This window comes from Chrysemys picta, chromosome 21 (assembly GCF_011386835.1).
Source record: "Chrysemys picta bellii isolate R12L10 chromosome 21, ASM1138683v2, whole genome shotgun sequence".
Classification (NCBI taxonomy): domain Eukaryota; kingdom Metazoa; phylum Chordata; order Testudines; family Emydidae; genus Chrysemys; species Chrysemys picta.
The window spans coordinates 17359953-17385932 of NC_088811.1; the positions used below are offsets into that span (position 1 = coordinate 17359953).

The 25980-nt window shown below is 46.1% G+C and overlaps 1 protein-coding gene and 1 long non-coding RNA gene across 12 annotated transcripts; one reads left to right on the top strand and one right to left on the bottom strand.

Moving 5' to 3' along the window:
- Positions 1-1868: 1868 nt before the first annotated feature.
- Positions 1869-24919, bottom strand: SZRD1 (SUZ RNA binding domain containing 1). Of its 11 annotated transcripts, none has more exons than XM_065575023.1 (5): positions 21409-21552; positions 18574-18660; positions 7900-7949; positions 6131-6382; positions 1869-4942 (listed from the first exon to the last, which is right to left on the bottom strand). In XM_065575023.1, exons 1-5 carry the CDS (start codon positions 21457-21459, stop codon positions 4840-4842), a joined length of 543 nt encoding a protein of 180 aa, XP_065431095.1. In that variant the 5' UTR covers positions 21460-21552; the 3' UTR covers positions 1869-4839. The 11 variants fall into 11 exon arrangements, with proteins under 11 accessions (XP_065431095.1, XP_023962327.1, XP_065431094.1 ...); XM_024106559.3 differs by having other exon boundaries at positions 6131-6385; positions 21409-21550; XM_065575022.1 differs by lacking the exon at positions 21409-21552 and adding an exon at positions 20875-20949.
- On the top strand, positions 18588-20468 carry LOC135976952 (uncharacterized). Its single transcript, XR_010594228.1, has 2 exons — positions 18588-18731; positions 19914-20468. It is a non-coding gene; the product is annotated as an uncharacterized LOC135976952 (long non-coding RNA).
- Positions 24920-25980: the final 1061 nt, after the last annotated feature.

The window sequence follows — 25980 nt, forward strand, 5'->3', positions numbered from 1 at the left end:
TACTTCACAGTAACCCCACTGCCCAACTCCAGAACGTTTGCCCCCCCCCCCCAACATTCTGCACCTAGGCATTGCTGTAATACACAGTATTCCATGTCCTGCTGTTACATGTCTCAAGTACTTTGAGATGCCCATGTACAAAGTCCCCTAAGATAGTGTAGTTGCAGTCTATGCATGAGCTATTTATTGATGCTGTAACTAAGGTCAATGCAGAAGGCCACTGGCTGGCCCCTTGGCTTCACAGACAGCTGCAAGAACAATAGGTTTGCAGCAGGAAAGGCAAGTCTGAACTCACGAGAGCCCCATCAAATCCTATTCTAAAGCTTCCACCGAGAGTTCTCACAGCAGGAAATAACAAAATATCCTACTTGCTGCACTTCTCTTGCCACTGGACCCCAGCTCAAGAGTTGGACTAAGTGAACAGAACATGGGTTACCACAGCTACAGCATATCAGATGAGAGGTAGCAATTACGTCCTCCCAACAGTACTACAAGCAATAGAGGGAGTGAAAACTGAAAGCTCCACAAAGGAGAGCGGAGTTCTGTTTTATGGTTGCTCTTAGGAATTTGGTACCGAGCAGTCTGTCCTACGGCGCTGACACCAACCCACTAATCCCCAGCTACTGAAGAAACTGGTATTAACCTGAATCTAATCTCAAACTGTGCTCATTTTCCTTGTAGTTCCAGCCTTGATGCTCTCTATAGAAATCACAACTTTTGCCTTCTCTCCAAAGATAAGAAGATGGGATTATGAAGTAAATTTAGCTCTGGAGAAATCTAAATTGTGCCACATTGTATAGAGACAGGGCACTACGTTGTAAGAGAGCTGATAGCTGTTCCGAAGCTTGAGTGCACCAGTGAAGCTGGAGGATGTGATGTAGGAGGAGATCTAAATAGATGGTGATGGACCATTCCTGCCCCTGAGGTCACGGTCCAGTGATAGAAGGAAAACTCATCTCCCTCCACTCAGGGATGTGCACGCAATGCTGTCTAGCGCTCAGTTCAGTTAAGTCTCACCTAAGACTGTTTGCGCCACCACCCCCACAGCCTGGGCCTTGCACAGAAACAGTTCGTTTCTGTGATTTAGGAGACCTCAAAAGAAAAGGGAAGTGTGTTTTGCAGAACGGAGGCAGCTTTCCACCCACCCTGCTGCCTAAATCACAAGTTGTAAAGGAGCCACTGAAGGCCCCTCTGCTTGGTGTGTAAGTGACTTGAGGGTTCAGGATCCTACAGAAATGTTTCTGATTAGTACAAGGTGCCTTAGGACTTTTGACTGCTTAGCCCATTACAGTGGCTCTCCGACTTTTCCAGTCTAGATCACATGAAGAGAGCCTGACTAAGATCCATGATAACTGCATGAACCATCCTACCTCCATCCAGTTACTTCCCATCCCAGGGACAATTGTGACCAGTTACTTTGCTGGGATTACCTGTCCAGGTAAGCAAGGTAGCAGTAGCTAGGTTCTAGTGCTTGCTTACTTCCCCCTCCTTAATAGCAGAGCCAGCCTCACAGAGCAGCCAGAGCTCTGAACACCCCCATCCCCCGCCCTCCGAAAGCACTGTTGGAGCCCCCCTTTTAATTCAAGTCATTTCACATACATGGGAGGAGATCCTATTTCAATGACCTGCCCAGTACATTAAAAGCATATTATAGAAACCCAAACGAGGAAACTACATAGGAGTCAAGTAGTTTCAATCCACTCTCAGCAGGAATAAACCCCTTCTCCTCCCCTCCTGGTGTTGTGCCTCTTGGGTGTGTTCTCACTCCAATTTAGATTGTAAACTCCCAGGGGCGGCTACTAGAGCCCAATTTAGCCCTGGGGCGCTCCAGGAAGAGGGCACACGTAGTTTGAAAAAATAAAACGGCATTTTAAAAAGTTTAACACATTTATTTAAAATACAATTTATAAAATGTTTTTCTGCATACTTAGGAGCACTTCCATGGGGAGACAGGCAGCTGTGTCCCCTGTGGCAGACGCACACAGCTTTGCACTTCTTACCACCCGAATACACACACGCACACGCATACACACACACAGAACCATAAAGTGCCCCTAAGAACACACACAAAAAACCCTATAAACATGTATTAGAACAAGAGCTCTAGCCCCTCTGCAAACAGGGCCTTTGACTTATCCCAACACTGATTTCGGGACAGGATCACTGACCTACTGTCCACCTGGAAGAGGGGGCCTAGTGGTAGGTTTCTCCAGGAACATTGCCCCCCCCCCGCCCGCAGGTTGGAAGCATCCTGACTGACCATGCTTTAAGGATGAATAAGCTGGAGGGGGGTGCTCTGGTTAGCTCCCCCCCACATAATCTTATATTAGTTATGTGAGGGTGATGCTGGAGGACCGGATTTTGTCCTATGAGCAGCTAGCTAGGACGTTAAACCCCTGACATACAGGATACCAGGTGGCAGAAAAAGGATACTGTTGTCCTAACATTGGCAAGATACCAGAAGCTACATCAGGAGGCTTTTGCCAGCAGCTGGCCATCCAAAGTAATAGCTATTTTAATTATCGATTAAGGAAAGGCGTGGTGACTACACAGTTATTGCTAATGTCTTCTCCCATCCTCTTCTCTTCTGCCCTCCCCCATCCAGCTACTCTTCCCATCAGTTTCTCCTTGCTGCCATGAGGGAAAGACGTTCCCTGTGAAGCAGCTGCTCGTGGCTTGTACAGGTGCTCCTGCAGCACATTCCAAGCCCTACCTGAGAGGAAGTTAGGTAAACATCAGATTACAGTCTTATAAAACCACAAGGACTTGAGCCCAACTGCAGGCCTATGGAACATCTGTACACCTGTGCCCACCTCTCTGATTACAGCAGAGTAAAAAAAAAAAGTAATCCTTTAACAAGCATTCCATGGGCTCACTTGATTTAGGGAATCGCAGGAGGGCAGGACAGAAAAGAAATTCAGTTAAAAGATCAATGTTCTAGTAGATTTCATCTTTTGTACACAGGTAGTTTATTTTAACCAGTTGTTTGCTGTGTTTCTGTACATGTCTTGGTTTACTGTATGGGACTCTCCCATACAACTCACTGTAGGCAGAGGTTCTGGTCAGCTGCTTCCTTTCAGGCAAAAGAGGATGGGTTCAGGTGCCCACTATTCAACCTATTAAGCACAAACAGTGGCCCGTGTCAAATTGCACCTGTACAGAATACATCCTCCAAAACACCAACTGTGTGGAAAGGCAGCTTCTGGAAACACAGTGACGCAGACTAGCCCACGGTCCTGTTAGGTGAAGGGACGATCTAAATCCTTCTTGGCCTCTGGCTGCTGTCACAGAAAGATATAGTCTGTTTCTATGCCACACAGGCTTGTCTACAGTACCAGGTCCTATCGACATGCTGAGACATCTCTACTACTGGAGCCTTTCCAGCATACAAGATACATTCTTGTTGCCCCAGCAGAAGGAAGCTTTAGTGTTCATCTAATCCCTTGAGACAGTTAATATTAAGAGTTGATCATCTTCCTTGTTGTCTAATATACAGTTAGACAATGCAACAAGACAGTATAGGGCACAGGAGAAGCAATGGAGTAGCTATATTTGACAGCTTGCGACAGCTGACTTGGTGGTACCTTAAACTTCTCTTCCATGGCCAGGAACCCTTCCTCAGACCCCTTTCTTTTTCTGGGGCTGGAGGACAGAGCTTAGCGGAAAGCCATTTGTTACCACCAATGCATGAAAACAGGGATTTTTTTTCCAAGCTTTATTGAACATGGTTTGTTCCCGATGTCTCTGATTTCTAGAAGTAAATGCATCAAGTACAGCACTGGAATTGTACCATAAGCCATCGGTCCATCACAAGCCACTTAGGGTTCAAACCTTTGGAGCAGTGGTTGCTCAGCCTCCTGCCACTCAGCTTTCCGACAAGCACATGCTGCACAGAGCCAGGCTCATTCCCATGTTTTCCATGCACTAACCGGAGTGGACCAGTACAGTATTGAACTAGTCTATTCCTAGCTTGTAAACCTAGATGCAACAGAGCCCCGTTCCTTCACCCTGCTTTCTCTGCTGGAAGCAGCAGGCAGGCAGTAGGTGTCTCCATGGGATCTGTCTACATTCCCTTCTCCCCAAATACAAGAAATGTATTACTAAGTTTTTCCTCAAGCCAGCAGAAAACTAACCAAGCTTACGACAGGTGCAGTAAGTGAACTGGGCCACTGGACTCCACTGGTTTCTGGGCCCAAGGCAATTAGAAAGCCCAGGTACCTGGAAGTCCCCTTCCATTTGCTTGGCAGCAGTGGAAATACAGAACGAGAAGCTAAGCTTGCCAAATCCTAGCCATTATGTTGTGGAAATTCCTAGAAACTCCTTTTTTAGAACACTACCAACTACCTCTCTCAATTAAAACAAACTAAACAGTTAAAACCCTTCCCATGCACTTGGTTTAAAGTTGATCTGATTTACAAACAAAAAACAAAGATCCTTTGAAACAGAACTCGCTCAGAAGTGAGAGAGAGACAACATGCACATTTGGGGAGGCTTCCCATTCTTCTTTTCAATCCCAGGTTAATGAGTATGATAAACATTATTGCTGGCGCTAGCTTCAACTGAAGTGGCACACACGACTCTCTGCACCTGTTCAGAGTCCTTAACGTACCCCCCCCTTCCTTTTACAGTGACTTGGGACAGCCCTCGTCGGTGTGCCAATCACAGTGGGTGGAGCAGGGGGTCACAGTGCATGGGGTTCAAGGTCACAGTGGGCAGAGCAAAGGGATCACAGTGCAAGTAAACCAGGTAGTTCCCTCTGCTCAAGTCCATTTGTCCACCACGGCAGTGCAACCCGTGGCAGCGGACCCTGCTTTCGACAGCATGATCGCTTGCCCACATCTATCTGCGTTGTTTGAAGCCTTGTGAACCATCAGGACCCAGTGGCTGCCGTATCACATTATTGGATGGCCTGGAATCTTCTGGCTGGGAGATCCTTGTTGGCCTGCAGGAAAGAAATCAGTCTTAAAAAGGAAGACGACTTTTACCTTACCTCATGCAATTCCAACGAAGACCGGGAAGAGTCCTTCAGTGGAAAGGCACCGCCACGGTGAAAGAGCTGTTGTCAGTGCTGCTGCACTTTGCAGGGCCTCACAGGCAATTGAGAATTGACTAGTGCTCCATTTCCCCAAGCCCTGCTCTTCAGCAGCCAAAACCCAGGTAACTTCAAAGTCCAAGTCCCAGTCCCGACCCTACCCGAGTGGAATCATCCTGCTCTGGTTTTGTTAACGCCTTTGTTCACTGATGTGCTTTAGGAACATTTATCACTGCTCTCTTTTGTAAGAGAGCCATTTCAATGATGTGCCTTTTCCCACCCCAGGCAGCACCTTTTTTTTTAAATTGCAGTCCTTTGGTCTTTGGAAAGAGTGGCTGCTGTGTCTGTTCAAACGGGACTCCAGTTTAAGTTGGTCCCCCCCCTCCAAGGTTATGTTTAGTTGGAGAATACACTGGAAAAGGACTACAGAGCCAATGTGATGTAGATCACAAGGCAGGGCAGAACATACAATATGGGGAGGGAAAGTGCCTCTGGAGCGACTGGTCCGGCCCTCTCCAATGAATGATAAAAGCAGCATGGCTGCGGGGAACGTAAATTCAGCTTGTTCCACACCACGTGAGTCAGGCTAGCCAGCTCAGCTTGATATCCACAGGCAAGACTCAACTCGGTAGCCCCCTTGCTTGGGGAAAACAGTCACATTTTGTTGAAAGGTTACGCTCCCCGAGTAGACCGTCTCGGATCTGTGCAGAATTATTTCTAATCCTTTTGTTTTACTATTAAAGATATTTGTATGAAATATGGCAAGTCCTTCCTTGCAGAGTCAACCTGCTCCTGCTACTTATTCCCCTGGTTATGTCAGAGAAGGCTTTGTCCTCGATCTGTGTCTAAACACCTTTGCTTCCGATAAGCATTTGCTTTCATTTCTATGCCTTTGAGCTATACCGGATCACATGTGCTAACAGGATGCCCCCACCTCTCAGTGGGCTTTATCCTGCATGTCATGTGAAATATTAGGTATTGGCATGGCTCCTCTTCCCTCTGGAGGACTATCTGTAGGAAATTGTTTGCTGAAGGACTTCCTACAGGGGTTAGTTCAGGGATGCAGCTAGAATTGCTATTAAGCCCAGCCACTCTCACCTGTCTAGAATGGGTTTCTCCTGTTCCTCTTCTGGGCTTGCGCTGCCCAGAATTCGTTTTCTGGCTTCTGCGTATTCTGCCTCTCTCTGTGCCAGAGACTTTACCGGAAAAGCTGGTCTGCTCGCAGAGTTGGGGTTACTAAGCACACCGTTAGTTGTGGGCCTCTTTAAGATCCTGATCTGTGGAGGAGGACCTGAGGGAAGGCTGTCATCCTGAATGACAATCGGCACTTTGGGAGGAGATTTTGATTTTCTGCTGTTTAAGAAAAAAAGACACAAATATCTAATTAGTATCTGTATCCCACTGACAAAGTGTTAACTGCTGTGAACGGGAGCCCTGCCAGACGGATACCATCTTTGTTGCAAGACACCACCTAGTCATAATTAACCTTGTTATAGTTGCAACCCTGATACTGTAGTAGAGAGCATGCTTATTTGAGATTTGCCCACTCAAGTCAAACGTGCAGGAGGAAAGAAGACAGACCTGGTGCTTTGGTTCTTCTCCTTTAAAAAAAAAAAGGGGGGGGGGAGGGAGAGGGGGAGAAAAGGAGGGGTGCTAGGACACTGACCAGAGAATCCCACTTTCAACTGGGTGGGATGATTATTAGAGTTTTTTGCTACCAGTTCCAATCTTAAAAATTAAAGCTCAAAAAGTTTCTGAGTTGGGGTGTCCCAAGCTAGCTTGTGAATTTTTGAGGCAGGGAGTATTCTATAATTTCGAGAGGCATCTGGCCCATTCCCGAGTGCTAAAAAAAATAAAATGGAGGCACCTACAATTGAAGATGTATGAAGGAAAATGTACTTAAGTCATCTCAGGATTTGTTACAGCATGCATCAGCATTTGACAATCTCTCTCCAGCCCCTTACTTTCTGGAATTATGTCCCCACAACCCCACTTCACAGATTTTTGGTACAGTCCCTCTCCCACCTAAAAATCACAACAAACAAGTGTGTTAGCTTAGGCATTAGCTTATTGAACTACCAGAAAGCTGAACCAAAGACTGACACTCATCAGGAGTTTAGAATTTTGGGGGGAGGGAAGGGAGAGGTGGGGAGGGGAGATAGAGCAAGCAGGAAGATATAAACCCAATTCACATCGCTGAGAACAGTGACAAGTGATAGGTTTGCGGCAGCACGGGATGAAGTATGAGCTTTCCCTCTGTGTGACCCTCCCAAGCCAGAATCCAGGCACAGAAGTCTCACCGACAGAGCACAGCAGGTCAAAAAAAGGGTTGGTACATGAAGGGGTTACTTGGCTTTCACCCATTTCTTCATTCTACTGCCCAGTTTGGGTTTTTTGTTTGTTTTTTAAATGGCTTCCCTATAGGTGTGGCTATATCTGCTCTTGAATACCCTACTTCAGGGATCAAATGATCGCCAATCATCTTTCAGCTACACTGCTCTGGATTAGAGGTGCCACAAAGTGACATTACATAATACAAGCTCCCCATTTCTTAGCTCAAATTGGAGGTTAGTTACCCACTAAATTTGATGCATCTAATGCAATTTACCTCCTGTGCCAACTCTCTGAACCTGCAAGTGTGCAACTCCAGGCAGGGGAGCCTAGATCAAGAGAGCAACAGAGGGTCCTGTGGCACCTTTAAGACTAACAGAAGTATTGGGAGCATAAGCTTTCGTGGGTAAGAACCTCACTTCTTCAGATGCAAGATGCAAACCTGTGTTGCTTTTTACATATTCAGACTAACACGGCTACCCCTCTGATACTAGATCAAGAGAGTGTTTCAAACCAAAAGATCACCATTACCTTACCTTTCCTTTTGTGTAATCTTCAGTTTCTTTTCCAACCGTCTATCTATTTCCTGTAAGGGATGTGAGAAACACAGTGTGAAACCTCTCTCCTTTTATAGAGAATTTACAGATTCTACTTGAGGACACTTGTAATTTCTTTAGTCTCACTTTTTCCATTACAACAATACTCTTGCTTGCTTGCATATCACACACAGAAAGACACTAATCTGAAAAATAAAAAACCCTTATGTGAAAGGGTCATGTGCATTTCACTGTATTTGTTGGTATTAGCAGTAGGAGAACAGCAAAGCATTAAAGATCATTTGGGACCCATACTAATGGCTTTTTTAAAGTTTCATGGTGATAGAATGGCAGTTCATCTAATTGGAACAGCACCTTTGATCCCAAGGATTCCCCAAGCACTTAAGCCACCACTGAAGCGTCCTCTGGGGTGAAATGTGACTAACAACCAGAGTAACACTAAACAGTTTCACATATTATACACTGTTGAGGAAGAGGAAAAGGAAAATAGTGCTGAGGGTCTCTGGTACAGTTACACACAGACCACTGGGGTAGCTGCTGCTCCTGGATTCAGTCATGAAGGTGGTAACTAGCAGGACTCAAGGAAGTTCCAGCCCTCAGCCAGAATACCACCTGCTCAGCTTCCTGTCCTCCGCCCATTTGCTAGCTTACAAAGCTATTACATGAACTCAACTCAACCAGAACCATAGTGAACACTTGCCCCTAAGGAGAGAGGCAGTCTGCACTGCCATCACCAGCCACAAAAAGGCATTATCAGGTCGGAAGCTATGTGGGCTACTGCCATCCATTCAGCTATATGGGGTCTGAGTAGCAATTCCCCACTATACCAAGAACAGGGAAGGGATACAAGTGCCAAGTCTTTGAAAACCCTATTTGGTTCTATAGAAATATGGTTTATTATTGGTTGTGTGGTTCTTGGGCCACCAGCAAGTTGCAATGCTACACAGAAGGTTGAGGGTGTATGCATAAATAAAGCATATCAGAAGCAGCCTACTTCTGACCACCTGCAAGAACAGAAAGACTGCCTGGGAACAGGAAGTGGAGATGCAGCTGTCTTGGCTGGGAGCTAGAAGTCACCTGTACTGGCTGGTGGTGAATCGGAGGATCAAATCAAGGTGAAGGTGCAGACAGATGAGGCAGCTCAAGTCCAAAAGAGGTTATTTCCTGCTATAGAAAAGAGCTTTAAAAAAGAGTTGTGAAAGCCAAGTGCTTAACTACCTCTCCCCAGAGTCTCAGGGTAGTAGATAACTGGAAGGATGCTTCCTCACACATCTCATTAACAACTCTTATTTGGGGTAGGATGGGAAAAGGACAGCATCTCAACCAGTTTACAAGTTGGATGCTTTTAATTTACAGTGCTATTTCAGTGACTTTGAACACTACACAGTGACCAAGCTTCAGAATCAGTCTTGTGTCCAGAACATCCAAGCCAATCCTCTCCCACAATTCCTTTAAACAGGAGTCGAATTTTATAATCCCCTGCTGGGAAACATGGAAGACTAGACTCCTTGTTACACTCAACATGCAGCTAGCAGTAGGGAACAGATGCCTGGCAGGACAGCACAGAGAAAGGGGGGTTACATGTTTCAAAGTAGCCCCATGGAAATGCAATTGGAAGCTACAGAAAAAGTGAAGGGCTTATTGTAAGCACATGAAGCTTTACAATGAGTCGGGTTGGAAAGCCTACTTTGGTTTCTCTGACATGTCTGACTTTAGAGCATGACCGGGCTGAACCCCTTACAGAGTACTGGCTCTTGGGGAGAAAATAAAACAAAACAAAACCTGTGTTTTGGGGAACATCACTGAATAGTTTCTCATCACAGCTCCCAAATCTCTACTTGCCAAATGACACACCAAATATTTGCCTGATGTATTTATACCTAGTGGCAACTTACAGTAGCCAGTACCAATACCATTTCACAATTTTAAATAAAAGGACTAGGCAAGAGAAAAAACTAACCCATGTTTTCTCATGCAAGTACTGTCTTTAAGCTGCATCACATCACGTCTTCAATCTGTATCTTAGAAACAAGTCCCGTTCTCCAATAAGATCACTCTCTAGATATCGAAACTTAAGGTGGGGGCACCTTTGCTTTGCATCAGCAGAGATTCATTGGCACTTTGCCAGGTGTCTAAAGGCTTCAACCAATTTGCACATGTTCCAGATAGATGAAAAAATACAAAGCCATATTATTTGCTTGAGGGTTTTGCTTCCTTGACAGGAGCAGAAATTGCTTTTCCAAATTAATCAGTAACAAGAGTCTGGGACTGTTCAGCTGTCAACACCCTGCAGTCACACAGAGGGGGCTATGGGCCACATTTTAGGACCTCATAGGCGGCTTCATGACACACAGATTAAATTCTATTTTTTATAGCAGAGAATTCAAAGTATTCTGAAATCTCATTTTGGTGATGCTGGAGGGCTCCCACCTCCACAAACTCTTATTCTCTCCCTGCCCACCCTTTACTTTCTCTATCACCATCCTCAGAGAGCTAGTGCCAGAGACTTCCCCTTTCAGTCAAGTCAATTCCAGAGTTAAAAGCCACCTCTCTTGTAAAATTATGATGGTTTTCACATCAGATTCTTTTGCACACGTAAACACCACTTCCTTGGATGCACTTGGAATGGGAGACAGTTCCTTAATGCACTCAAACTGAGTACATCAAAGCACACTAAGGAACTTTTAGGGAGCTGTAGCAGCATCCACATGGGACATTAGTGCACGTTAAATCAGTGTGCTCTAGGTTCACACTGTGGCTTGCACTATACTAACTTGCTAGGTAAGCAAACCTAATGTCACAATTCCTCTTAACTTTCTTCTGACCAAACCTCTAATTACAATAATATTAACACCTGCAAGTTGCTCCTGACAATTTCTTTCATTTCCTTGGCTAGAACAGCCTCACAATCAGAGCAGAGTTGACATGAAGCAATATGCTGGTCATGCCACAAATCACTAATTAGTATTACTGGGTACTCTTCCAAGAGGAGATACTTCCTGTAATTGGAATAGGGTGAAGATGGGAACATTTTGTGATCACACATGATCCAATATTGGTGTCACATACTAGATCCAGCCCACTCAGTGTTCTCCCTTATAGCCCATGTCAGCAGCGACCTCACACATCTTATCCTTCTTGTGCCACCTAAGTCCTCAGTCAGTTTGGTCACATGAATCCAAGTGGGAGCAATTTTTGTGTGTGGGGAAGATACCACATGAAAATTAGGAAACAATACTGCATCTCAACAATCTTCCCACTGGACAGACAAGACCCCCATTTCAAAATAATCTATCAGTTTTATCAGAATGCCCTTCCAGACTCTAAGAAGGCCTGGGTAATCCACTAAGGACGACACTGCAAAGGGGATGACTGTATTGGAGGAAAAGTGCACACACATCTATGGTCCAGCTGAGCGCTCTGGATTTTCAGCAACTGATTAGTCATGCTTAGTCAACATGGCACGCCTAGTCATTTAAGAAGCCCCTATGATTTGGAGGCATAGCTGTTGCTCTAACTCAGATTTGAAATGGTTGGTCACAGAAGTCACACGCCAAATGTCTTAATGAAATAGACTAAGAATCCAAAGTGTCCTCCCAAACAACTGGCATCGTAGCCTATCAAAAAGTCAGTCAGTGGACTCTATACATTTGTACTCTGCTTAAGTGGTTCTACCATATATTTGCATTATATCAAGATTTAGTACAACAGAACTGATACTAGAGATGAACATAGTCAAAGAACCTATATAGAGCTGCTCTCTCCCACCATCCCTCCTATTTCTGTGTTCTATTTCTTTCCTTCTCATGACTCCTTGCAGTGCAATTCCTTGGTCAATGTCAGGACCCCTCACTGGTCCACTTCTAAAGCATGATATGGCCGCATAGAATCAGCTTTTCCCTACTGTTACCACCCTCACACCCTCTTCCTCTCCTTGCACCCATGATCCAAATAATCCTCACCACCACCTGTGTTGGGGTTCTAACTCCAGTCAGACACCCACTATGAACAGCAACAGACAAGTCAGAGCTTCCAATTACCTTTAGAACTCCAGTGGCTAGTACACCACCAAGGGGGTTTACCAAGACATTTTGTAATTCATGTGTATTTATGCAGATATTGACCATATGTTTTCTCTTGAAACAAACAATATTACCTCACACTCTTGACCTCTATTTGAGATTGTTTTTTTATTAGGTGTTGCTATATTTTGCACTCATGGTAAAGAAAATTCAAGTTAGTTTGCAGAATGTTACCTATTCAAATTATGTTGCCAACTTACTGGACAGTGTCCCTTAACTGGTCAGCAAAAAAATTCAGGACATTAGTGACCTCTCTTCCACATCTAGCAGTCCATAACATTGCATGCATTTAGGGCTTGAAAAGTCGATGCACCTCACAAACTTTGGTCTCAATACTTGGAAACTGAAGATCACTTTAGGGGCTCTCAGCAGATCTGTTTTTGTAGGTTGATCCTCAACCAACTTCAACTACTATCCTCACATGCGGCACTGTGTCACTGAGCCACGCAGATAACATGTTAAAATTAGGGTCTGATTTATGGCTCTTGGGTGCCAGAAGCACTACAGCAACTGGAAGGCACATGCTTACATGAGACAATCAGACTTACTATTAGAAAAATCTCATGCAGCACACACACTCATTAGCTGGGTTGGTCACACTGCACGAGAGCTCTGTTAATCTTTTGAGATTATTGGATTCCGTTATGGAAGGATACCTCCTCTTCACGATTTCCTATATACCAGGTTTACATTAACAATAGCTAAGGAAGTCCATTTTACATTCCCCTTTTCCCCCTGCAAAGGGATCCATGAACAGATTACTAAATTTAGTAAAGAATTCCTATTATGCGGTTTTTGTCTCAGTCACTTTTTAAGACTCAAGAGAATCCAACAGAAAGCACAGTGTTTTGCATATCCTTTGACATTAAAAGTCTGTTGTGGACAGGGGCTAACAGAAGCTATATATTTATCAAAAGCAGGTCTTTAATATCAAAATCTCCATCCATCTGCATTAGAGACAAATGCTACAAATCAAGACCTAGTGAAAAGTAATCTGTCACATCCACCAAGAAGGAATAATTCAGAACAAAAGACAAATCTACCACAATCACCATCTACAGTCACTTATCTTGGTTGAGAATTCCACTAATAGAGGACTAGTGTTCTGCAGCATGCATTAGAACATGTAGATGAACGGCGTCCATCTCCAAGGCAACCCAGAGATGCACATTCCAGGCATCTTTTGGTTGGAGTCTGCATCCACAGTTCAGTACAGAGCTAGACGCCACACCAGGTAAGCACGGTTCTCCAATTTGTGGTGAAGTGGTGGAAAGGGAGAAGAGCAAGAATTAATATATCCAGAATAGCTTAATTTGAGGTTGAATCCTCACCTAGTTCTCCTGTTCCCAAGAGACTAAAATAGTGAGTGAAGGAAATTCCCTGAAGTTCCCCAGTGGCAGAATTTCTGGAAATGTGCAAATAGTGGTAATTTGCCTTATTTCTGAAGATTTTTCTACACATGTACACTTCAGATGTACTGTTATTTCTCCTATATCTCCTGCATAGGCTATACTTTTTTTAATGTTAAACTTAGTGCTTCATCAAATAGAGGAGTCTCATTTATGTCTGAAATAAAACAGAAAGTTCATACCCAAGGTTACTGGAACTGAAAGTTAGCAAACAATTATCTATTTTTTCCAGTTAGTTTACTTTGTGAATTGCGTATTACTGTTGTACTATTTCTCCTGCATAGTTAACGTCTCCCTTGCTGAGAATGAGCAAGGGACCAGAAAAATCCAGGCAATATTCTCCTAAAACTATTAACTTTCTGAAAAAGAATTTTTTTTTTAAGTTGCTCTTTAAGAATGAGCTTGGACAGCATTTTTCGTCACTTTAAGGAACAGTAAGGGAAGAAGTCTAGTGAACTGAAAACACAAGATTGGAGTTATTTTGTGGAAAATCAAGATAAAATGCCAAACTTCCATATTGGTGGAGCAGGCTGTAATGGTCACCAAGGAGAGAAGTATTATATCACCTTAAAACACTGGAACATTTTGAAGTTATGATTCTGAACAGTAGCCATGCCCCTTTCTGCGCTTTGTACAAATTCCTGCTGAACACATAACTCCCCAAATCCTGCTCACTTTACTCACTTGAGTAATCCCATTTGAGCGTGAATAAACTGAGTGGGATTGGGCTTTAGGCGTTGACTCCTTCAGCAGTGATGTTAAACAGGGTCCTTTCTACTTATTTTTAAGGATGCAGTTAAAGCTCCTATGGCATTTTATGAAGAGTGGGGGATAACTCTGAGGATCTGGCTAGTATTCCCTTATTTAGGGAGAACAGGTTTTAAAATGTTCAAGGTTGCATGAGCCATTACTGAGTGCATAATGCAGCCATTCAAGCACCAATATCCAACGCATTGCTTCATAAGGTGCTTTGGGATATCCTGGAGTATGAATGGCATTACATATGATTAATTCTAAGAGACGTCTAGTTTGTTTCCCCATTAATTTCTGAATTAAACAAACATTTCTGAGAACACGGATTCCTAAGGCTGTTGGGAATTAGACAGTTCCATTCATTAATTCTCTAGGTTACTCCCATTAAATCTTGGCTGTATTTTGTAGTCAGTGCAAGGTTCACAGTCAAGACCACTTTCAGCTTCACTGGGGCTTAGGTTTTCTGAAGGTAGCCAATTCTTAGCAGCAGCCTGTGCAGTTAGACAACTGGGAAACAGGAAGTGCCACAGTTGTTCTGCAAGACTACGTTAAATCCTAAGCAGTGACTTAGAAACGTGTGTTCTGTGGCTTCAGAACAGCTAAGAATTTTGACGGGATATAAAAGCCTTTACATGGTATTTCACAAATTCCTTTGTAATCCTTGAAATCAAAACTCATCCGTGTACCTCATACATTTTAAACCTCATCAACAGCCTCAGATGTAAACCTTACACTGAAGCCATATTTGTATGATTCTTTGTTCCCACATTAACATCCCATTGTGTTCCACCAATTTCAATGGATAATTCTTTAATGACAAGAGGACAATGCAGATTGACAGTTACAGGGTCAGACTCCACAGCTCTTTAACATTTCCCCTTAGCTGTTGTGCTTTGATCACATTTCAGGTCAATTAGAGTTTACTGCAACAGGCTGGGAAAGATTCTAAATTAAACTCCATATGAATATAGGGAGGCAGCATGATTTAATGGCTGAAGCAAGGAATTGGGAGTCAGAAGAGTTGAGCTCTGACTGCCACTTATATGCCTCTGCTAACCTATTTCACAGTCCTATGAGAACCACAAGTGAAAGGTACAATATATAGCAAATGCAAAAAAAAGTACAGATCAGAAGTACAATCAGTACTCTGCTCAATCGCTCTTATGTATCCCCTGGCTGCTAAGAATTAGAAAAACTAAACTGTCTGCTCCCCATGGTGCGCCATGTAGCAAGATGCATCCTAGCCAAGTGGCCACAGTTCAAAGTCAACTGAAACTTAGACTCTGAACCGGGCTCAGTTTTAAGCCTTCACAAAGAGTCATTAGAATTCATCTTTTAAAGCACTACTCCTCGGTAGAAGCCACAGCACCATCAGCTGACCAGTACTACTACGATAGGAAATGGTTGAGCAAATCTGAATGTATCCCTCCCACTGCTTCCCGAAGAGATGTTACCAATAAGTCAGCTTATTAAGTTGCTAAATTTGAAGCCAGAGTTTGAAAACAAAAACAAGTTTCCAAAGAACAAAACAAAACAAAAAAACTATGCTTAGGTTACTATCAGTTTTTGAGAGAACACCTTTGGAAAAGAGCAGCCCGGCAGTACTGGAAGTGGCGGTTGGTAAGACTTACCGAAAGGATTACATTCATGTTTCTGTCTTCTACATGAAGATTCAACAGCTACGGTTTTTTAAAAGGACAAATTGGAATCAGTCGCTTCACCTCAGGTCTGTACCAACTAATTGGAATTTGGCTGACAGTACAGAGTCAGTTTTACGTAAGGATCGGAATTACATCAACTGCTAAAGTTGTGAAGAATATTATTGTCACTAATATCTCCGTTTATGAACGGAAACACTCATGCCAACTCCTTCTATCCCATAAGCAATGGCAGCTTTTCCTTCCTACCAAGTTCAAGTAATGGTGGCGTGTTCTAATAAAAGATGCTAAATTGTATGTCTGGTATACCATGTTATCAGAATTAAATTTTATGCATGGATTATTTTTATAGACACGCAGGCTTTCCTTCTGCCCTGTACTTTTAAACACCTACATTGTACTGAAGAGCAAAAAATAAAAGGTTACATTCCATACAGTATCTGTCAGAGTATTTGGCTCATGAACTCTGAAGCTGGAGGAACACATTTGTTGCTGTACTGGTCTTCAAAAGAAGACAGCCAAAGAGATCATTAGGATTTTATAAATAACTATTAGTCAGACCCAATTTACAGCTGCAGTTACCTTCACTCAGACTAGTAAACGAACAGTATACTCTGGAAGACTTCTAGCTGCGTGAAAACAAGCTAACACTGTATCAATACAAACCTATTCCTGTCTTGAGGCACCGATATAGTGCCTAATTCGCAAAATACCATTGATAAACAGTTGATCAAACCAACATAAAGCAGGCAAATTAGAGCTCAGGCTGACATACCATTGGCTCCAAATGACCCCTTTTCTCCACACTCCCCGCACACTTATAAGGCGGACATTCTAGCCTTGAAGTGAAGTCTCCAGCTTGAAGTCTACTCAGTTTCAAAAAATAGATTAAAAATGGTTCCAGGTGCTACACCTACCTTTAGGCCTGCAGCCAATTTGTTGTTGTTTTACAATTACTTTTAAAAAAATGTTACTCCCTATAGGTGTACAGAGGGACGCAAACAAAACAGAAAACTTAAGTTATATTAGTGGCTAGGATGCTAGGCTTGGACTTAGGGGAAGACGTGTGTTTGATTCCCTGCTCTGCCACAGACCATGCATGGCTCAGTTTCCCCATCTGTAAAATGGGAATAAGCAGTATTTTCCCTACCTCATGAGTGTGTTGTGAGGATAAGTACATTAATGATTGTGATTGTTCAGATACTACAGGAAAGGGGGCCTTAGACAAATGCACAAAGTAAACCAACGGAAAAAAACATTTGTTTCCTCTAGTCGCTCTGTTATAGTCATCGCAGGTGTTACTTGCAACAAAATTCAGAAGTCAGATTTAAATTGATATTTCTTAATTCTCTATTTCTTGATTTTTATTAGTTTAAAGGTGACCAGCAAAGAAAGGAGTTGGATTTATGCCTGATTTGCTTAAAAGGTTTTTTATTTTATGGTTTTTTTTGTTTTAACTTTTTCTGTTTTCTTTTACGTAAGAAATTAAAGTCTTGTCTGCCCTGGAAAACTCTGGGTATATTTACACTGCAATTAGCAGTGTGATTGCAGCACATGTAGACACACCCAAGCAAGCTTTAATCTACCTAGCTCAGGTACCAATACCATGAAGCCACAGCAGCATGGGCTAGCCACCTGAGCATGTGCCCAGGTTCCCTGGCAGGCTTGTACTAGGGCAGCTAGCCCGACGCTGCTGCAGCTTCATTGTGGTTGGTGCCCAAGATTAAAGCTATTTTGGGTATGTCTACACACTGCGGTGCAGACATACCTTCTGATGACAGGACATCACAAGAATTGAGAGGGAAAGGCCATTTCCAGTCAGCGTGTTTGAAACTCTGACTCCTGGGCAACGAACAACATTTTGAAGTTTCACCAACTCATTCTTTCAGTTCAGCTGTGAGAGCACACAATACATGTTTTCAGACCTCTAATTCCTCCAGCAAAACCAGGGAAGACCAGACTTGATATTCCTGATACCTTAGAGTATCAGACAAGACTACTTTCGGGACAAGCTGCAGCAAAAGGGAATACAAGGGCCCAATTCTTTAAAAATCCTTCATAGGTGATTTCCCCCCCACATATATTTATTACTTAGGAGATAAAAATAAAATATAAATGCAAATAAATCTACAAGTTCTATATTGCCCAACTGACAGAGTACCAACTAATGAGTCAATCTTTCCTAAAGGTATAATTAACAGTTATTCATAAAATTGCCCATAGGGACACTATCAAATTAAAAGTCATGTCTGTAGTTTTTTTGCTGGTTACTAATACCTTAGACTGATCATATGTTTAAAAAGACATTTACTTTTCACAGTTTATGTTCTATTTTTTGCACCATATTCATCTTCACAAATGACTAGTATGATCAATTTAACGGTCTAGCTCTCATGCACGAAGAGCAATGCTGCACTAAGTATACTGTAGAGGCATGTATAAATTCAAGTGAAACTTTTCATATGAAGTCTTAAAACCCACAAAGAAAGGTTTCTATTATTTTTCAGGTTTTTTTTTTTTTTAAATAAAAAAGAGGGTTTGTTTTTTAAAAAACTAAGCCCAAATTTCAAGCCTAAACTATTCAGCAGTACCTATTTAAAGAACGGAGATATTTTAATATTTACACATACGTTTTTAAAGGAATACCATTTACAGAATGGCTTACACATTTTTCCAAACCCACCCCTGTCTTACATGCCATGGTAGAATATTAACTACCAATAGTTAAGTACTTAACCTGTGTTGCTTCACCTGCCCATAGTGCTTCTCCAGATGGAAATTGACAAGCAGTTGCGCTCCACTGGGTAAGCTCTGCATGTCGTAGTCATTGGGGATGCTCTACGCCGAACAAAGTATAGGTGAAGGAGAGAGAGAGGAGAAACAATGACCTATCAGCAACAGATGATCAGGTCAGTTCATGGGCTCTTGCACATAGCTGTTCCCTCATGGTTCTAGGAGCAGAGTGATTCCACTAGGGCAGTTCTCCAATGTTATAGCCTGACAGCAGTTTACATGAAGAGTAAGCATGTCTATCTAGAGATGTTTTTAGAATGGAAGCGTTTTATCCTTTATGAAGAGTCACACTGTCTGCTTTTACCATCTCATCTCCCCCACCACTCCTTGTATGTTTCTCTTTTTCTGTGGGATCTCTCTCCACCACCAGTGGCCCTGGTCTCACTGGCAGCTCCTAGAGTCTCCAGTTGGTGGCTGGCATCTCCAACCTGAGGGTAGCTGCTGTTTCCTCTCCTATGTAGCAGCAGCCTCTATAGGAGGTAGCTAGGTTTGCTCCTTCTTCCAACTGCTGTTACAGGCATCAAGCGACTGGACAACTGTAGAAGCAGCTGCAAGTATGGAAGAGTTAGCACCATGTGGTCAGTTTGCTCTCCATTGAGCAGTACGAGTACTACTGCACTGAGGATTACAGCAGTTCCCCCCCCGTTGGACCCACTGGGAAAGCAGTTTAAGGAGTACCACAACTAAAGATGAGATTTTCCTGTAAGAGAAGCTTAGAAACAACTACCAAGGGTGTAGACCGGGAGGGGGGGGGGGGGGGGGGAAGAGAACAGAGGAAAGAAGAGACAGCGGGAAAGTGGGTGGAAGCCTAGAATTCCTACATCTCTTCAAGTCATTGGTCTGGGCCAAAATCACCATCAACAGCCCTTATGTATCTTCATGGAACATTTTAACGAGAGGGGGAATTAACACCAATGTTCTAGACAAATTCTAATAGCAATGATGATCACAGCATTGACAGACTGCCTACTTGCTGCTTCACTGGCAAACAGTATCACTCCACTCCTGGCTTATTTAGCTTAATGTCTTTCAAACAAATTGTAACCCAATATTCTTTTACAGAGAAAAAAAAAAACAGTTTTACCCAAATAATGATAGGGAGAAATGAATTAATAGGTGTAAACAAGGAAGTAGAGAGACATTGTCCAAGCCCAAATTCTATCTTCTCACAATTTAAGAGCTTACTGTTATTTAGCTTGGCCACTCTCTGAAAATTGAAGATGCTAGTGTACTTCTCACAAGAATAGTAACTCCCCCCTCCACCTCCATGTCACAGACAATTCCTCTTCCCTCCCCAGGCAGCTGTGTGCACCATACTGGTTACCTGCCTACACTACCACCCAATTGATGACCGCATTTCAGTGGTGCTGCAACTTTGGGATTCTTCAGAATGAAAGGCACTATAGAAATGTAAGCTACTGCACTTTAACCTGTCTGGCCATTCAATGTCAGACCTGCGGGTGGCTATCTTACAACAGAAAAACTTCAAAAACAGACTCCGAGAGACTGCTGAGCTGGAATTGATATGCAAACTAGACACAATCAACTCAGGATTGAATAAGGACTGGGAATGGCTGAGCCATTACAAACATTGAATCTATCTCCCCTTGTAAGTATTCTCACACTTCTTATCAAACTGTCTGTACTGGGCTAGCTTGATTATCACTTCAAAAGTTTTTTTTTTCCTTCTTCTTACTTAATTGGCCTCTCAGAGTTGGTAAGACAACTCCCACCTGTTCATGCTCTCTGTATGTATATATATCTCCTCAATATTTATTCCACTCTATATGTATCCGAAGAAGTGGGTTGTAGCCCACGAAAGCTTATGCTCTAATAAATTTGTTAGTCTCTAAGGTGCCACAAGTACTCCTGTTCTTTGATCTGGCTACTGAAGATCAAACATGGGTGACTGTTTCACTTCAAATATCAAAGGGAATACTTGGTAATACTAAAACCAGGCACATTATTGTCAAGGATATAGAGAGGAATCATGCTTCTTGTCAGCCTCTGGTTAGAGATACCAGCTCTTTAGCTAAGGAATTTAATGTTGCGCATTTCAGAGAATCAAGTACCAGCTACCTGACCAGCCACATCACCTGCAACAGGTGATGAGCCAGACCCCACCCATCATCACCACACTTTGCAAGTGTCACTGCATCTCTCTCTAAAGCAAGATTTCGTTGGCATCGGTCACAAGAGCGGGCGAGTCCTCTGCAAAACTTCCAGCACCTTCCCTATGGGTCCTTGGTTTCCAGCTACCTTTGGAGGCAGGAATCCGGACTCTAAGCCACAGCCGGAACTTGTATTATTCTTTGGCATGTGATGAAGATCACGCCCAGAGGCCCCGATCCGTTGCCACAGAATCCCGACACTTCTCGGGGGGGGGGGGGGGAGGGAGGGAGTTTAAAACGCGGTCAGAGGCACGTGCGAGTCCCAGCCCGGGCCAGCCCCAAGCCCCTGACCCGACACAGCCCCCCCCGAAGAGCTGGGGCGCGGGGCGGGCCCATCGAACAGGAGACACGAGCCTGCCCCCTTGGACCCCCCCAATAGAAAGGGGGGCGCACGTGGGCCCCCAGCTGCCTGTCCCGCCGGGCCGGGCGGGGCCGAGGAGGGAGGGACCGGGAGGCCCCAGCAGGAATGAGGACACGGCCCCTTTAAGGGGCCTAGCAGGCGCTCAGGGGCCCGGGCTCTTCGCTGCCGCCCGGCTGAGCCCACCTGGGCGGGGTCCCCTGGCCAGGCCGCGCTGCCTAGCCCGCCCCCCGCGCACGCGGCCGGGCCCCGGCCCATCCTCACCCCGCTGTCAGCCGCCTCCTCCCAGCTCTCCGCGACCTCCTCATCTTCCATTTTAACTCTCCTCCGCCGCCGCCGCGCCAGCCCGCCCCCCGCGCATGCGCACTGCCCGCGCAAGCGATCGGCGCGCCCGCGGCCGCTACCTCAGCACATGCGCGCGGGGAGCTTACCTCGGCCCCCTTTCTGCACGTGCGCACCACTGCCCGCCCCGCGGACATGCGCACTGGACAGCCAGCTGCCCGCCGCATGGCTGAGTGAGGCGGGGTGTGGACTCTCTGCGGGCAGCCGGCCCATGAACACACCTGCCCCCCCCCCGGCCCAGGAACACACCTGTTACCCCCCGGCCATAGGGAGCCGGCCCATGAACACACCTGTTCCCCCCCCCCGGCCCAGGAACACACCTGTTCCCCCCCAGCCACAGGGAGCCGGCCCATGAACATACCTGTCCCCCCCGGCCCAGGAACACACCTGTTCCCCCCCCAGCCACAGGGAGCCGGCCCACGAACATACCTGCCCCCCCCGGCCCAGGAACACACCTGTTCCCCCCCCCGGCCCAGGAACACACCTGTTCCCCCCCAGCCACAGGGAGACAGCCCATGAACATACCTGTCCCCCCCCCGGCCCAGGAACACACCTGTTCCCCCCCCAGCCACAGGGAGCCGGCCCATGAACATACCTGTCCCCCCCCCCCCGGCCCAGGAACATGCCTGTTCCCCCCCAGCCACAGGGAGCCGGCCCATGAACATACCTGTCCCCCTCCCGGCCCAGGAACACACCTGTCCTCCGTCCCCACTCCCCGCAGCCTGTCCCCCGGCCCAGGAACACACCTGTCCCCCCCCCCAGCCACAAGCAGCCGGCCCAGGAACACACCCGCCCCCCCCAGCCCAGGAACACACCTGTTCCCCCCCAGCCACAGGGAGCCGGCCCAGGAACACACCCGTGTCCCCCCCCCGGCCCAGGAACACACCTGTCCTCCGTCCCCGCAGCCTGTCCCCCGGCCCATGAACACACCTGTCCCCCCGCTAGCCACAGGGAGCCGGCCCATGAACACACCTATCCCTCTCCCGGACCATTAACACACCTGTTCCCCCCGGCCTATTAACACAACGGTGCCCCCGCTAGCCACAGGCAGGCAGCCCACAAACACACCTGTCCTCCATCCCCGCTGCCACACACCTGTTGTCCCCCCCACCCCCCCGCCACAGGCAGCCGGCCCATGAACACACCTGCCTCCCTCCCCCAGCCCATGAACACACCTGTCCCCGTCCCCTGCCACAGGCAGCCGGCCCATGAACACACCTGTCCCCCCCGGCCCATGAACACACCTGTCCCCCCCATTAGCCACAGGCAGCCGGCCCATGAACACACCTGTCCCCCCCCCAAGCCACAGGGAGCCAGCCAATGAACACACTTGTCCCCCTGCTAGCCACAAGCGGCTGGTCCCATGACCACCCCTGTTCCCCCTCACCTCCCCAGTCACAGGCAACCGGCCTATGAACACACCTGTCCCCCCACAAGCCACAGGGAGCTGGCCCGAGGAACACTCCTGTCCCCAAAGTAGCCACAGGAACATACCTGTCACCATGTGGGGAGGGGAGATAAATCTGACAAGGACTTGGGGAGTGGGAGGAGAACTGGGACTGGCTGGGCAAAGAGATAGAACAAGGAACCAGTGGGGATGGAGACTTTGCGTGGGGTGGTGGGTGAAAAGAGGGCTGTAAGGGGAGGGAAATAGATTGGACAAAGAGCCAGGCAGGGGGGAACTGGGACAGGCTGGGCAAAGAGAGTGGAGACAGGGAACCGAAGGTGTGAGCAACTGGAAATGGCTGGGGAAGGAGACTGGGACTGGGAGCCGGGCATAGATGGGGGCTGGGTGTGAAGGAGATGAGGATGGGGAGTAAGACTAGGACTTTCCAGGCAAGAGGTCTGGGAATAGGATGAAAAGCCTGAGGAGTGGGGACTGGGACCAGGAACTAGGGGTGGGGAGGAGACAGGACAGGGACAGGTTGAAGGGGATGGGGCAGAAGGGGTCAAGCTTGTGGGGAATGGACAGAAGAGTCTGTGCCCACTAGAGTGCACTCCTCTCTAGAGCCTAGAATGGAACCCAAGATTCTGGAGTCTCACCCTTCCTCTGCTGTCTGCAACTACCTGAGAGACTCACTGGCAAATTGTTCTATCTCCCTCTAGTGCCGGTCCCCATAGAAGATGACAACCTACTTCTGCTAACAGTTACGCCATTAGCTCAAATGGCAAAGGAGTGTGCAGTGACCCTGCCTGCTATAGCAAACAAGAAGAACAAAACTGGATGGAGCCCACAGAGACCATTGTAAAGTCTACATGAGCAGATTATCTCCAGACTCCGTTGGTGTTAACCTTAGCCAACAAATTGCTCTTATGTGAATCATGCCTCCAGCAGCTGCTGCTTTCTTGAGAGCACTGCAACATATTGCAAAGACCTTCTTTGTCTCACTCTCTAATACAGGTGTTACCGGCGCTGGGAATGACAGAAACCTTTGGTTTACCAGTAGTCATACCACCCTATCCTGGGGTACCCGTCGCCTCTCACAATGGAGGTAGGTTTGGGCTCGGCCAATACTTGGATAAGAGGCATCCAAGAAGCACGTTGGTGCTGCAAGATGGGACTGACAATTTAATAGATGGCGGGCGCCGGTCCTGTGTGTTAATGGAGAACTAGGGCCCCAGGGTATTCCTAAGAGATACTGTGGTGCTATTGGATGAGATGTAACTCCACAGTCCTGGCTCCTTGTGGCTGTTGAATTTGCCATGGCATTTTGTAAGAGCAGAGGTGGCCAAACTCCCATCTGCCTCCCTAAATTCCCTGATTTGCACTCTCAGGCCAAACTTCAGCAATGGTAAAGCACAATAGCTTCCTAAGTGCATGCACAGTGGCACTGACGGCTGTGCTGATCTGTGGATAGAAGGGATATAAAAGCATATGAGGTCACGGTTAAGGTTTTGTGTCACAGGGAGCTGGCGGATGTGTTGCTTTTGGGTGTCTGTTGGTGATGGACGGGAAAGTCTGATGGAGCGCTGGAGTATGTTATTGATAGCATTGTACTCAATGTGAAAGTGGGCACAAGTCTTTCCTCTTCACTCACTTCCATTCTTTCAAGGTGTTGGGCCAATCCCTTGGGACTGCCCCTTGATGCGGTGGGTGGGCTTGTATGTTCCAATGACGCTCAGAACTATGCCAGCGGGAATTTGAATTCCTGGCAGGACACCCCATGCCAGAGAGGTCAAAGGACAGCGAGCAGATGAAAAGCAGCCCAGGTTGGATTTCAGTGGTGGGCTAACAACGTATCCTCACAAACCAGGGAAGTTATAGAAACATAACAAGGTCAGTACTTACATGGAGCCTGGTTCGTGGGCTAAGTGACATTTGATGGCACGGAAAGGATTCTGTTGCAGAAAGTTTTGAGTTGGAGCGTGTCCTGCTGCAACCTTGACTTCTACTAATCCCAGCATTTGTTTGCTAGTTGTAACCCTTGGAGAGGCAAGGTGGGGGCTGTCACGTCTTTTATTGGACCAGCTTTAAAAGCTGTGACTTCCCCCCACCTTATCGCTCTAATATCCTGGGACTGACTCGGCTACAACTACACTGCATACAATAGGAATCCCTGTTAGTTATCTAATTCCTTTTAGTGTCCACACAAGGACCCTGCCCTAGTCTCTAAAGACCAGATTTTGAATGGTATTAGGCATATACGAAATCTGGGCTTATGCGCCTTGGTCAACAGTTAATTAGCCATGTCAAAAAGATTGAACTGGCAGCTGCTCCTCACCTCAAACCCAAAAACTTATTAACTGAAGATTAAATCAACCCAATCAATCCTACCTGTGATGGAGCTTACCCTCCCCCCAATCACCTGCAAGGTAAGGGATACAACTCCAGTTAGTGAAGGGCTGCACCTGATTAACTAATGGCCTCCTAGCCAGAAGAGACAGATAGGCCTGAGGGAGCTCAGGTGAAGTGAGTTTGTTCCTCGTCTCTGAGGAAGGTCTGGGAGAGGTAAACTAAGCAAAGCTATAGGGCTAGGACTGGCCACAGGAAAAAAGGGGTGAGATCTAGGGGAGACTGCAGAAAGGGCAGGACTCTCCTATGGAGGGAAGCTCATAGGGGGCAAAGCAGGCCCATGTGGGAGGGAGCCCTGAGATAAGGTTTGTAAGTGGATAAGAAACAGGGCAGAACAATTATTCAGTTTTGATTGGACTTGTTTCCGGGAGGGGCCTGAACTTGGGTGAAGGTCTGGGGCCGGAGGCTGGTGGCCTGCAGGAGGTGTTGGAGCTGAAGATAGAGGCAACATCCTGCCCTGACCCATGGGGGAGGATAACCCAGGGTGCTGGAGTACCACCACACCCCTCTTGCCACAAATTGCTAGCTTCTATTCCCTCCCCAAAAGACTGGATAAAGAAGGGCCTTGCAACCTTCCCTGAAGGTTAATATAGTCTAGCTACTTCTTGCCAAGGGAGGGCTGGCTCCAGGCACCAGCCTTCCAAGCAGGTGCTTGGGGCAGCAATCTGCAAGGGGCGGCAGTCCGTGTGTTTTTGCCCCCA

Bases quoted from the DNA above. Each gene is read 5' to 3' on its own strand.
- SZRD1 (XM_042852975.2), bottom strand. From the start codon at position 20,934: ATGCCAAAGAATAATACAAGTTCCGGCTGTGGCTTAGAGTCCGGATTC. The intron at 18,661-20,874 runs GTAGCTGGAAAC...TGTTCGGCGTAG, and splicing joins CCGGATTCCTGCCTCCAAAG to AGCATCCCCAATGACTACGA. The intron at 7,950-18,573 runs GTGAAGCAACAC...CATCCCTTACAG, and splicing joins TGGAGAAGCACTATGGGCAG to GAAATAGATAGACGGTTGGA.